The sequence below is a fragment of the Zonotrichia leucophrys genome, chromosome Z (genome assembly GCF_028769735.1).
Source record: "Zonotrichia leucophrys gambelii isolate GWCS_2022_RI chromosome Z, RI_Zleu_2.0, whole genome shotgun sequence".
Lineage (NCBI taxonomy): Eukaryota > Metazoa > Chordata > Aves > Passeriformes > Passerellidae > Zonotrichia > Zonotrichia leucophrys.
In genome coordinates this window covers 32,986,990-33,000,344 of record NC_088200.1, presented here as the reverse complement: position 1 = coordinate 33,000,344, position 13,355 = coordinate 32,986,990, and the positions used below count along the sequence as shown (strand labels likewise).

General features: G+C 36.6%; 1 protein-coding gene across 4 annotated transcripts in view; it reads right to left on the bottom strand.

Annotated features, from left to right (window-relative positions):
• Window positions 1–3,160: 3,160 nt before the first annotated feature.
• ERBIN (erbb2 interacting protein) overlaps window positions 3,161–13,355 on the bottom strand; it is a 121,133-nt gene continuing 110,938 nt past the window's right edge. For all 4 annotated transcript variants that reach the window (XM_064736726.1, XM_064736724.1, XM_064736727.1 and 1 more), the window contains 5 exons: window positions 12,715–12,846; window positions 10,830–11,039; window positions 9,690–9,782; window positions 9,028–9,102; window positions 3,161–6,347 (listed from right to left, as the gene is read on the bottom strand). In XM_064736726.1, coding sequence (XP_064592796.1) covers window positions 6,240–6,347; window positions 9,028–9,102; window positions 9,690–9,782; window positions 10,830–11,039; window positions 12,715–12,846 — 618 coding nt within the window. In that variant the 3' untranslated portion in view covers window positions 3,161–6,239. The remainder of the gene's footprint in view (window positions 6,348–9,027; window positions 9,103–9,689; window positions 9,783–10,829; window positions 11,040–12,714; window positions 12,847–13,355) is intronic.

The following is a 13,355-nucleotide window of genomic DNA, read 5'->3' as shown; positions in this document are numbered from 1 at the left end:
TATCTGTTTCAATATTTATTAGTAAACCTCAGTTTCTCTGTAGTGAAGCCATAGCTTTCAGCTGAAGTAGTTTTTGGCAGGAACATTCTCAGCAAAAAATACCTTCTCCATATTCAAAACCAGTTGTTGATTATTCTGTTGTAAGTGGAAGTTTTTGCAGATGAAAATAAATAAAATATGCTAAAACACTGATGTTAAGAGCCATAGCATTATACTTACAAATCCTGTATTTTGCCAGTGCATACTTATAATTCAGTAGAAAGCTTTTACCCATTTTTTGCTTGTTTTCTTTTTTTTTAATGTTGTTTTTTTCTCCAAAGTTTCCTTCATAAATTACCAACATTAGCGGTTAAATGAGAATTTCTCTGTAGAGCATCTGATTCATCTGCTACCACTTTCTCTATTAAAAGACAGTCCATGAAAGGTTTGTCCCAGTCAGTATTTCCACATCTGGCAAACAAAAGTGAATATTTTGCCAGGTTTTTTTTTTCATTACTTTGAACAATACTTAAGCATAAACATTTCAGCCATTTGCAGCATCCAGCCATGCCTCATGAAATGGATGCAGCTCAGAGCCACACTCCCCCTTGTGTCACGCAGCTGCAAAAATAGATGTTGCAGACTACTGTTATAAGAAATTTAATTCCTGATGATCTAATGATTGGGCCATGCAGAATACTTTGTTACTTCAGCAACATGACTTTTCATGAGGAGCTCTTCTTGACCATCTCAGGAACCTTACCAGCCTTGTCATATGTTTTCTTGCACATTCCAAGTGCACCTCTAAAGCTTTTAATCAGGTATTGATCTAAATATGAGGGGCTGAAAGTGTCCTGACTCAAGTATTGCAACCTGTATGTTAACTGAATCTTTCACAGCTCAGTAATGCTTATCCACACTTGCAAATTACTTTCCATAGGCACAACGTCCTGAGCACAGTATTTCTGATGCAGTTTAAAACACTAGATTTAGTGCTCATTTCATGTTTTCCTTTAAGCCAAACAGCTGCTACTTTTTCCATACCTAATGCTTATCCCTAATACAAAGCAATAGTTCAAATAGTTAGATTGCAGAACTGAAATACAAGTCACATTCTCACAGACAGTATTCAGGTACAGCAAACAAAAGGGAGCAAAGAGCTGGAAATGAGGGAGTCCCAGGGAGAAGAGGGCCTGAACTGCAAGGAAGGGTGATGCTGTTAAGTACTTGAAATGAGGCTTTCAGACAGCAGTAGAAGAGACCAGATGCTCGTAGGAACCCTCTGAGAAACTTGAGGGAAAATGAGGGACCTGCTGCTGCCAGGTACAAGGCAAGGGAGCGACTGGGGCCTGGGGACACTGGTGGCTTGTAGCAAGTGTGGTCAGTAGCCCTTGGTGCAGCATGTAGCCTTCATTGCAGCTGCCCTTGGTTGGAGAGGGTGATCCTCTCACCCTTCAGCAGGCACTAGGAGGAGGCTTGTTGGATCAGAGGGAGCACCTAGGGCCCACCCATGACCTTTCCTGCAAGACTTGTGCTGCTAAGCAGAGGAATTTTGGAACTCAGCAACCTGGGAGGCCCTGGCGGGGAGAGAAGACCTCTTCAGACCCAATAGCTTCAAGAGCCTTGGGCCCCACAGTGCAGACCTGGGCAGTCTGTCACTAGCAGAATTACAGGTGGAATAGCAGTGGAAGGTAATAGCTGGAAACTGGTGGCTTCCAGCACTGCATGTAAGGCTCCTACTTGTAGTGCAGTTTTAATGGTGTAGCAGAGCTCCAGTTTCAAGGCAATCTCATAGATATTGCAATAGAATCTTCCGTACACATTCCAAAATTGAATATAATGCATGGCACTAGTGACAGCACACCAAAAAATACATCTTCTCACCGAAAAAGTGAGAAGGCAGGAAGGCAGTGTTTTGCAGGCAGAAAAACAGAAGTTAGACCTAGTATTCTCAGATGCTTGATGAAAAAGTAAACTGTTATGAAATCATGTCCAAATAGAGAGCAGATATAGAAAACCTAAATAACAAGGGGCCCAACACTCCAGGGTCATCAGAGCCATAACCTGTTAATAGTGAGAATCAGTTTTCTGTAAGAGGAAGTAGAACATAGTGTTACTGGTATATCAGAGGACAAAAAGATGAAACAATTTGTGTTACCACATTGTTTTGTGATTTTCAAGAAAACTGGATGTAAAGCCAAATTTAGCTCTCCTGTGAAATGCTGTGCCTACCTCTTTAGTTTCTCTATCACATTATCCTTGTACACCTCTTCAGAGTGCTTTCAGCATACTCTTAATTTTAACCCTACTCACTAACCTAGGCATTTCTCTCTGCCTATCAAAAGCAGTAAACTTGCAACTGAAGTCCTCTCTTTGTGACAGTAGCCACTTACTGCCCTAATATGATTTTATTGCAAGACTGGGATGCATTGGGTCCAGCTGAGATGAAGTTAATTTTCCCTACAGGAGCCCTCACAGTGCTGTGCTTTGCACTGGTAGCTACAGTACTGCTGTACAGCACTGGCACAGCACCAGCATGGTGTTCCTTACATTCATCAGTAGGCTGGGGGTGAGCAAGAAGGGGACACAAAGCTAACACAAACACACCAAAGGGTGGTCTGTTTCTTGCCACATCATATCAGCTCAGATAAAAAAAGCTAAGAAGAGGAGGATGAAGGTGGGGCATTTGTTTTTTAAGTGTTTGCATTCCGGAGCAACCTCTGCCTGTGCTGATGCTTCCTGGAAGTGCTGGACATCACTTGCTGATAAGAAGTAGAAAATAAAATTATTTATTTTCTCTTTGCTTGTATGTGAGTAAACTTTCTCTTTTGCTTTAGTAAACTGCCTCATTTAAAAATGCAAGCTGTTTTCCATCTTATTTTCTCTCCTGTGCAGCTAGGGAAGGGGGAGTGATAGAGCAGTTTGGTGAGCACCTGGCATCAAGGCAAGGTTTACCCACCACATGGGGTTATTCACAAAAACATTTCTTTGTTGTGAAGAACCCAGTCTTGCAAGGAAATCACTTAGAACAGACCCGTGGGCACTGAGATGTACAGAGGCAGGAACACAAATAAGACTTTGCTAATGCACATTGATTGAGTACTGAGGTCTACAAAAACTGTAGATAATTAAATAATGTTATGGAGAATTTTTCCTAAAATTTAAATAAGTCAATTTCACACAGCTTTAAAGAGCATTAGTTTATTATCTATTCTCCATGTGTTACCTCAGAAACAGTCTTCTTATATACAAAAATTTGGAATGTTGAATAAATGCTGATCAATAGAAACATTACATAGCTGTTGACAAGGGAATATTTCTAAACAAAACCAAAATAATAATGAATGTTTGATTCTGTGTGTTGCTTATTGCTATGTCTGTGTTCATAGAATGATTTCAAGTATTTACACTTTTTCTTAATTCTTTTAAAAAAGAAACTAAAAAAGTATTTACATAATAAATACGTGGGAGACTTCATCTTTTCATTACATCAGTTGAACTGATTCTTTAATGAACTATTAAGAATAGAAAGAATTAACACAGTTTGCATCAATTCACTGCCATGCTGAGTAACTCAGGTTGCTGATGGATTTTATTCTATTCAAAATGTAGTTTACAATGCATTCAAACTGAAAAGTGCTGATATTGTCTCTGCTCCTTTGAATTCTGGCTGGACTAGTTAAGGAGTCCTCTTTCTCCCACTCCCCACAAAATCATTTAGTCTGACATGTTTACCTTCACACACTGACACTGACAAAACAAACACATTTCAATTCACTGAAAACTCAAACATTTAGTGAGTAAAATCAGCATAATCCATGTTTTATTAGACAATTAATTTGCTAACTGACGGAAGACAAGCTTTGGCCAAGTATTTCCACAAGAAGTACTAAACTTCTTGCTATAAATCTCTACTTATATAGTTCTACCAGCCGAACAGTTTTTGGTAGAATTTTTCTGTGATACATAAATCTGAAAATTAAGTGACACAGCAACATTTAAAACTTCTGTTACCATTAAAGCAAAATACAATACAGTATAATTTCTCAGTGATATATTTAAATGTACTGCAAAATGTATACAAAGTCAGTCCAAGATCAGTAAAGAATCAGTTCTGCTTTTTGGACTTTTCCCTTCTCATAGATACAGGTTTTATAGAAGACCAAGGTAATTTAGGACTTGTCTGTATGTATCCCCATTAAAAGGCAGTGTGTGATAAAAATAACATGATTAAAAGTAATGAACACGTGATGTGAACATTTTGCATTTTCAATAAAAAAATAGAAACTAAATGACAACTAAACACTGAAGCCTGCCATTATATAGCTATGTTTCTCATTCTTTAAGATTAACAGCACACAGAAAATAAGTGAATTTTATCAAAATACAGCACATTTCTGCTAATATATCAAAAAAATCATTTTCTATGCAAATATTACTGAAAATCAACTAAAAAGAATTAAAATATACAAAGAGTTGTTAAAGGGTTTCAATTAAAATTATTAGAACTATACACAGTACAATAAGCAATAGTTAACATCTTTGAAAGAAGTGCAATAATATTGGAGTTCACTTATTAAAAAAGTACTGCCTGTTTATTACTGCTAGCTACGTATAATTCCTTTTTCTTCCAGCTCATTCTTCCAAAACTAAAGGAAGCTGGTGTTTTTGCTAGCTTTATTAAAAGCATTTACTTTTTGGGTTGAAAAAAAGCGCTTATACCTGTCCCAAACTACCAACTTGTACATAATTAAAAATGAACTGCAATAATTGAATATTGCTCCAATGACAGGCTAATTATTAGCCCTGATTAAAAACAGTTATCGGTCTTCTATGGCACTTTTCCCTGGTCCATAACAACCGTGTATGAATTACCACTGCAGACTATGCAGTCTCTATTCAATTACAAAGGAGAAAGATAATGTTTCTGGTAAACAAAATTAATAGAAGCATAATTGAACCTTTTATACAGTAATAAGGAACAAAGGCAGCCTGTGGTAAATCACTATTACATCAATGTAATCAGAAACCCTTTAATGACTCTGAAGTGTCTAGTTCACATTTAATGTTACCTGTAGGAACAGCCCTTTAAGAAACCTCATTACGAACTGGTGAGTTTTAAGTACACCCTCCCTTTACTCTCCATCTCACCACAGCAATTCTCCATCACTGCTCAAAGTTTCACAAACTTGCTTTGGTTACCTAGCTCCATGTGTATGGTTTCCTTTTTGATTAACAAGGCAATGCAGAGGCCAAAAAAATTGAGATGTCTTTCATAACCTTTCCTGCATCATTTGTGTATGTTTAAATTTATATTACAGGCAACAATCTTAAAAACTGGCCATTTCAGTTTCATTTTTAAAATCTGTCAGCTTAAAATGGAGTATTTTTTATAAAGATAAAATTATCACCATTTCCACAAAATTGGGGATTTCCATAGCAGAGAAAAATCTCTGGGCACAATTCCACAGTACAGCTGAAAAAATTACGTATGCAAGAAAACAACTAAACATGAATGACATGTGGCAAATGAATATTCAATGACTACATTAAGAACAAATCCTGTATAATATCACAAATTTGTAGTTACAGTCTTCCTAAAAAAACACCGTAAGCTTTTATTGCATTTTCTATTGGTAGACGTACACTCCAGAACTAAACACTTTTTCTTCTCTCCTGATTCCAGATTTAGATAGCAGATAATTGTTTCACCTGACCTTTATTCCGTCCAACCAGCACCACCTTCCATCTACCCATTCATCTATACAATGTGCACATAGCAAAGCCAACACTTCATATCCCCGTTCGTATCTACAGAAGTGGTTCAGCGTAACACATTAATATCTGGTGAATAAAAATAAAGGCAATAAACAGCTACAGGACAGACAGCCCTGCCATCTGTCCATTGGCTACAACTGAGGCTTCGCAAAGCCTTGCACAAAGTTTAGTAATGTGTATGAATTATCCAAAAATAAACCTACCATCTGTACAAAAAAACAACACAGGTTTGTTCTTGGAGAAGTGATCCTTAAATTGCTATAATGCTTAAAAAGAAGTTGATTCACCATACACATTTCCAAAATTATTTCCTGTATGTTCTCTACAGTGGTTTTTCCCCCTTTAACCACAAGTTCAGTATTTCCTGTACAAATTTTGATCATAATTCTGAGTTCTTTTAATGTATAAAAATATGCAAAATATTCAGTTTCCCCATAGTCCTTCAATTAATTCTGTTGGTTTATCCCCACAATCCACGGTACTTATGAAGAAACTTCTCGCACAATGATGAGTTCCACTGCATTCTGAAAAGTCTTTAGCAACGACACTGCTTGTCCATGATCAATATTGATGAAGCTGTATCCATTAGCCTAAAAAGAAATATTTAAAATTGAAAATGACAGTCTTTATTCCATGTTAGTAAAAGATATTTCATTACTTCATGTATGTTTATTTAAGCCTTAAGGTTTCTATATGAATGCGGAGAATAAATCACTGCAGATTACTTGAATTTGTACCCGCATGCTACAAAAAACTAAATTACCATATCAGCCTTGGAAGAATATTGCAAATAACCAAAATAAAACTGCAGTTTAAGCTATTAACATCAGACATCTAACACATCAGCTGTAATACAGCCACACCAAAAAATCCTAAATGGGCTACAAATGACACAAACCTATTTTAAGTATCAGAATATTAGAGATGGCATCTGTGATAAATTAAAACTATTGAGTCCTGTGACAAAAACATTAATGGCACTGGGAGCCATTTTTTGGTGTTAGACTCTGAGATAATCTCCAACTTGTATTTGTGGAGACTCTAAACAATATTGTTATTCTTGGACAAGTTTGTCTTGGCAATCACAGACAGGCCCAAGTGGCCTACAATAGACAGGGAAAACGTGGCTACAGCTCAACTCCTCTGAGTGTACCAGAGCAAGATCATGCTCAACCTGGTCAGCAAAATATTGCAAAAGGAGAAATTTGTCCATTTAAACTGCTACAGCTTCCAGCTGTGCATCCCATCTTTTTCCCTGAGCTGCTTGTGTGATGACAGGGAACAGAGAACTGGATGTGCTCTCTGTGCCTTAGCAGCGACATTTTGAATGTTACAGTTCTTATCCCATCACTGTTTTACCAGCTGAACCCTTGGTTAGAAAACCAGGGGTTTTCACATCTTTCTAGATTTGCAGAGGAAGATTTATGTAGACTGTTCAGAGAACAAAAGTGGCAACAACCCTTTCAAATCATAATTTGTACAGAATGTCCTAGTCTAGTCTTAAGTCTTACTTTCATTTATCTAGTCATTCATCATATAGTGTACTTTTATTAAAAATATGTATTAGACATGCATTGTAATATGCATGCCTACTGAATGTTTTACAGAGAACATTGCAAAATCAAGCATAGCAAAGGCATTTTGGAAGAGATGGTATTCATTAAAAAAATGAAGTCTGAGTGGCTCAAGACAGAGTGGGACTGTCATTACATCATCACTGGGGCTATCGCAGCTAAAAAGAATGTGCTGTTACATTACAAAATACTCTTTGTTATGAGAAATAAAGTGGCTTGTGATTGTCTAAGCATGGAAGTGCAACTTGCTCTTGAGCTCTTTTTCAAATTGAATCCCTTATTAAACAATAAGCAAAAACCCCAAGCAGTGGCAACATAAAAAAATCTTCATTAAGTAATTTGATTTGTCTGCACGGCATTTATAAAGACAGGAATAAACCACAAAACAGAAATTACCTTTCAGGTATGTTCCACTTTATAAATACGTAACAAATGTGCTAGTAGTTTTTTCAAAGTTTTAACATGCTTCCTGTTCATGTATGTGTTGGTAACCCTGGGTGTTAGGTTATCACCATCCCTGTATCAGTAAGAGAACTAGGACCTCTCTCATCCAGTGAGGAGAGACAAGTAGAAATTATTTATTGTGCTTAAGAACAATCCATCTTTTAGCTGGAACGACTTAGTCTCAGTTCAGTTTTCTTGTGTGCCTTTTGGCTTTATCTTTCATTTGAAGAACTAGGCTGAGTTTTCAATTTGGCTTTGTTTTAGAATATGGTTCACAGGATGTTGTGGTTTAATTGAGACACTAGTAGGGGTTGCGGTGTTTGGTTTTGGGCTTTTTGTTTGTTCTGTTTTTAGAAAATTGAAATGCAGCACAGTTGATTCCATCAACATTTTCGTGGTACGATAAATGACTATTTTTAACAAGTTCTGGAATTTAAAGGTAGTTAGAACAATTTTCAAAAGTCCCACTAGCTCATTTTGGTTTAGAAAGTAAGGCACTACAAACGTACTGTTAATTTCTCTGACCCCTCCCCTAATAACTTACGAGATCATTTATACAAGACAACTTCAAACAAATCGAATGCAGAAAAGGTGTGATAGGTATAGACTTCCTAGAGAAAGCAACAGCACAGCTTGCAGTCCAGAGGCATGGCTCCTGAAATGCGTGACTTGGCTGGCCAGGAGCAGACGGCAGCCAGGAGGTGCGTGCTGTGACCAGCAGACACCAGGCAGCAAAGGGCAGCTCTGGCCAGGGCTCGTGCATGTCCGGCCTGCCAGTGGGGAAGAGCAGCAAAGGCCAGCAAAGGCTGGCAGGAGCTGCAGCGTGGAGAGGGATGTAACAGGAGAGTGCAACTGTGGGGAGCAGCTGTCAGGGGCAGCTGTTGGTGTTCAGACAACCATTGTTCTCAACACGATGTGAACGAACACAAATGCAGCAACTGAATGATAGTACAGCCTAATGAAATGTCTCTTTTGTCACTTTTTTTTGTCTTCAGATGTGTGAAAAATGTTCAGACTTTGAAAAAATTATTCACTGTGCTTTAGTCTGAGTCACTTATTGGTGTGTTAGGTGGCAGAAAATGAAGTTTCATCCCAGAATGTATCAGGAATAGATACCAAAGAAAAAATCAAAAGAGATGCCAAAGAAAAAAGTAAACATTCTGCTCTTAGGTGCGAACTGAAACCAAACCAGTATATTACATAGGCTAGTTAATTAAGTCATTACTGTCATTAATTACATTAGGTACATTACCTGAATTATTTTATCCCCTGGCTGTAACAGCTTAGATGCTGGTCCATCTGGCTGCACTCTGGTTACAAATATGCCCTTGAAAAACAGATGTGGGAATATTTTTGACAACTTATTTATGAATAACAGGATAGCATCAAACAGATGTAATTCAAAACAGTTTTTCAAATTTCCATCCTAAGTAGAAGAGAATGCAATGCTATTCTACAGGTCTCTGACTTTTACAACTGCCTCCCTTTCCTGATGTTAAAAATACAGAATTATCTTTAAAGATAATTGTGACCCACCTTGGTTTAAACTGGCAGATGTATATATCAACATGAATTATCTACTACTAGAAATAGAGCTGTAGGCTAAGTCACCATCTCTTTTATAAGAGGATTCCTAATTGTACACTCCACAATTCACTATCTCAAATCTGCTAACTGATAACTAGAACTGTTAACCACTGTAAAAAACTACTCATCTGGAATAATCATATGTAGTGTCATTCAACTGTGACCACCTACAACCTTGATTTTCTACATGATTTTCCAATTTTCTCCCTTCCAGTCCTGGTGTGTAGTGGTTTGAGAAATATATATAGTTTCTTTCCTCCCATTGCTGAACATGAGAAACATCACAGATCAGAAGGCTTTCAAGAAGCATTAGTATAGAATACTTACATCATCTTCTGGTCTGAATGGATTTCCTCTCCCTCCAACTCCTCCTGATATACTAAATCCAAGTTCTGGATCTTTGTCAACTCTCACTCGAATCTAAGTAATTAGTAATCAAAATAAGATTAATTGGCTGAAAAATCTATATTCAAAGCTACTGTAATGAAATTATTAGGAATTCAGGTGAATAAAACCTTTGAAATTAAAAAAAATTAAAAAGCAGGTCAGAGATTATTATACCTCATAATATTAATGCAGAACAAGATTGCAATATAACATGATGCAGATTGTACCTAAGTTTTATTCCAATAACACTATTATTATAATAATAAGTCACATGGGCTTTAAATTCAGAGATATTTCAATATTAAGTGGGTTACTTTCATGCCCCCAGCAAATATACATGCTTATGTGAAAGAATCTCTTCCTCCTATTTCTTTGCTACCTCTAGGTAAATTCTGAAAATCAAGCCTCATTCCTACTTTGACTGCAAGTGGTACATAGCCAAGACTGTCCTCTTTCTCTTGCTAGAAGAGATGAATAAAAAACTTATTTTACACAGGAAGTGGACATTCTCATTCTAGCACAGCATGAAAATGAAGTTATCAGGATTTTTTCAAAAAAACAATATAGAAAGAGGGCTGTCGCAAGGACAGGGTCATTAAATGGTGTAAGAATTTCTTATATACATATCTATCATAAACAAAACATAATTATCAGGTATGCATCAGATTGCTCCAACATTTTAATGGATTTTTGCTTAGGGATACACATTTCTGCACTTGCAGGTTTAACCATTCCAGATGCAAAGTACTCTAAGTTGTACTGTGACTTTGTGTTTTCTTCAGTTACTAGCTAAATATTGAAGCAGAGATAAATAAATTTAGTTGAGAAATTAATTTTTAGCTCAGTAAAAAGATGCAAGGTAAAGTTTCTGCTGCATTCAGTTAAAATCCTACCACATTTCTCTCAAAACTGGAAGGAATGTGTGATCTGAGGGATAGAATTTATCTGAGATCTTTTGGTGGAGGTAAATCCCTATATTGCTTCTGTCACCATCTACAGAGAAATGATAATAAATGAAAAGAATGTAACAAGGTCTCTGACTGACAGATGTTGTATCTGTCAGACAGATTTTACTCTTACCTCTTGCTTTGCCAGCTCATGGCTTTGTCTGGGAGAGCACTGGGACTGGGTATAGGGAGGCTGGTGGGCAACTTTCAACATCAGATAATCAATTAATTGCTCTCTAGATGGATGTCTTGCGACTGATGATTGAGGAGGGAGATGATGGACTTGGCTGTAGTTTGCTGGAAGCCTCTGAGGCTGGCACATTTGTCCATTTGTTAAAGGCATCTGAAAAAAAAAATTATCAAGGTCATACATTTTATAACCAGTAATCCTCAATTCTTGCTTCATTAATTCAATTCTTCTCATATGTGACTGCTCTTAATTTTCAGCAACATTATTAAAACTACTCTTCTGGATCATGTACAATTACATCCATTTTGTTTATAGCTATCAGCTCTGACCTACTGAACAACTTGAAAAAACAAAATCTTTATTTGAGTGCTAATTTATCAGCACAAAATATACAGCCTTTGCTTTCAGCACTTGTTTTTTCACTGAGTTTCCCCAAATATTATTTTCCAGCAGTGCAATTGATGGTATTGACACTTGATTCATGCCATTATAGTCTGTGCTTTTCTTACAAAAAATTCAGAGATTTTGTAACAATTTCCAACAGATCATAGAAAAATAAAAATTCCCACTCCCTATCCCAGGCGTGGCAGACTACATGCTCACCAAGTATATTATGGTGATCACTTCACAAGAAAACTCCTTGAGCAATTTCCCATCCAAGCTCAAGATCTTAATATCAAAATTGTAGTATTTCCAAAAAATGTAACTCTTTTCTTAATGGATATGTAACTGATTGATAGGAATAATGATGACAAGCAGCAGTGAGGTACACAGCTGTCAAGACATAAAGAACATTCCAATCATATCACCAGGAATGATGCTGGAGCTGGCAATGTTTCCTCACTGAAGCTGTGTTGAGATGCGCTGCCTTTTTACCCCCTTTCCATTACATCTCATGCTGTTATCCACCTTAATTAGTCACTGATTCATCTGTATAATTCCAAAATTGCTATACACTTGAGTAACAGATTGGCCTGCCACCCGTATCATATTAGTTATGGGATACAAGGATGTTAAAATACTCACTCAGTGTTACAAGTAACAAGTGTGCAAATTTCAACCTGTAACCATGCTATGTGAATGGACACATATCAGAATCTGCTCTGTTGAGTTTATGTCAGACTGATTCTGAGAAATTATAATGTGTGTCTATAATACATTTTCAGATTATTTACAGATCATATATATTTAATATACATGCCTTTTCTGAAAACTTGAAGTATAACAGGAAAACTTTTTTGTTGCCAGAGGTAGAGTTTATATAGGTAAAATGTATCCACAGCTGTGCAAGTTCCCAATACCCATTGTCTGTAGAAATGCAACTGAAATTACTGAAGGTGTAAGAGTAAAATCAACTTCTGCTGATTAATTTACAAAAATCCATTTAGTTTCATGGTAGTAAGACCCACTTCCAGACATGGTGCTTAGAGATGAATACAAAGTGTTTCCTACTAATTCTGGTTTATCATCACAATTTCATCACAACACATTTCAAGTTTGTTTTTTAGAAGGTTTAATCAGCTTCGTATTACTTTTCAGAAATCATCTGTTATATTTCAATTTTCACTTGCAAGTACTTGTTTGGCTGCAGATTTCTTTTTCCAAATTACCTACTGAAGAAAAGTAAGAACCATCTTCCTTCATAGAGTCAACCATTTCATTGAGGATGCTGTTTCATTTTTGTCACTTTTGAAGCTTGTGTATTACATTTTAAAGAAGCCCTAGTTCCAACTGCTATCCCAATGTAAGTTTCTACTGCTAATAAAATATACAGACTTAAGAATAAAAGCAAATAATGTCCTATCCATGTTGTCATGCAGACAGCTACCTGCACAGCTGTTTTTTTGATGCTGTCTGGAGGAACATCTTTGAGACTAAGCGTGGCAGATGAGTAATTCTGCTGTCCCGAAATGAATACTTCATCCTGGCATTGGTCTCCTGGAGCAGAAGCCTGGGGATGCTTTAAACAGAATGAAGTGGTAAAGACAAGTCTTTATATAATAAAAACTAAAAATTCTCAATAGAAACTCAGGATAAAAAATTTTAAGGGCTTTATCTTTCTTTATCTTTTTTTATTAACTAGGACATTATTTGTGCAGAAAATCTCACTAACCAAGACATACACCCAATAGAATTCTGATGGACATTTAAAAATCCCACAGCTGCAGAGGTGTCTTTTATCAGCAGTAAATTAATTAACAAATCCGAGGGATTAACTAGTCAAAGATTCAAGGAAGTCTCCTGATGACTTTATCCAGCTCACTAGGGATGCCATACACACTACTCAGAGTGCTCATTTAAAAGCTCATTTCCTCATATTTTCTGACTACAAATTTTCTTGAATGCCTACAGTATCTTACAGTACAGTTTATATCATCAGAATTTCTTTTGGGGGAGGAAGAATAATAGTCAGATTTTGTTCAAACCTTATCAGGCTAGGTTAAATTCAGAATGGTAATCTTTTGATCA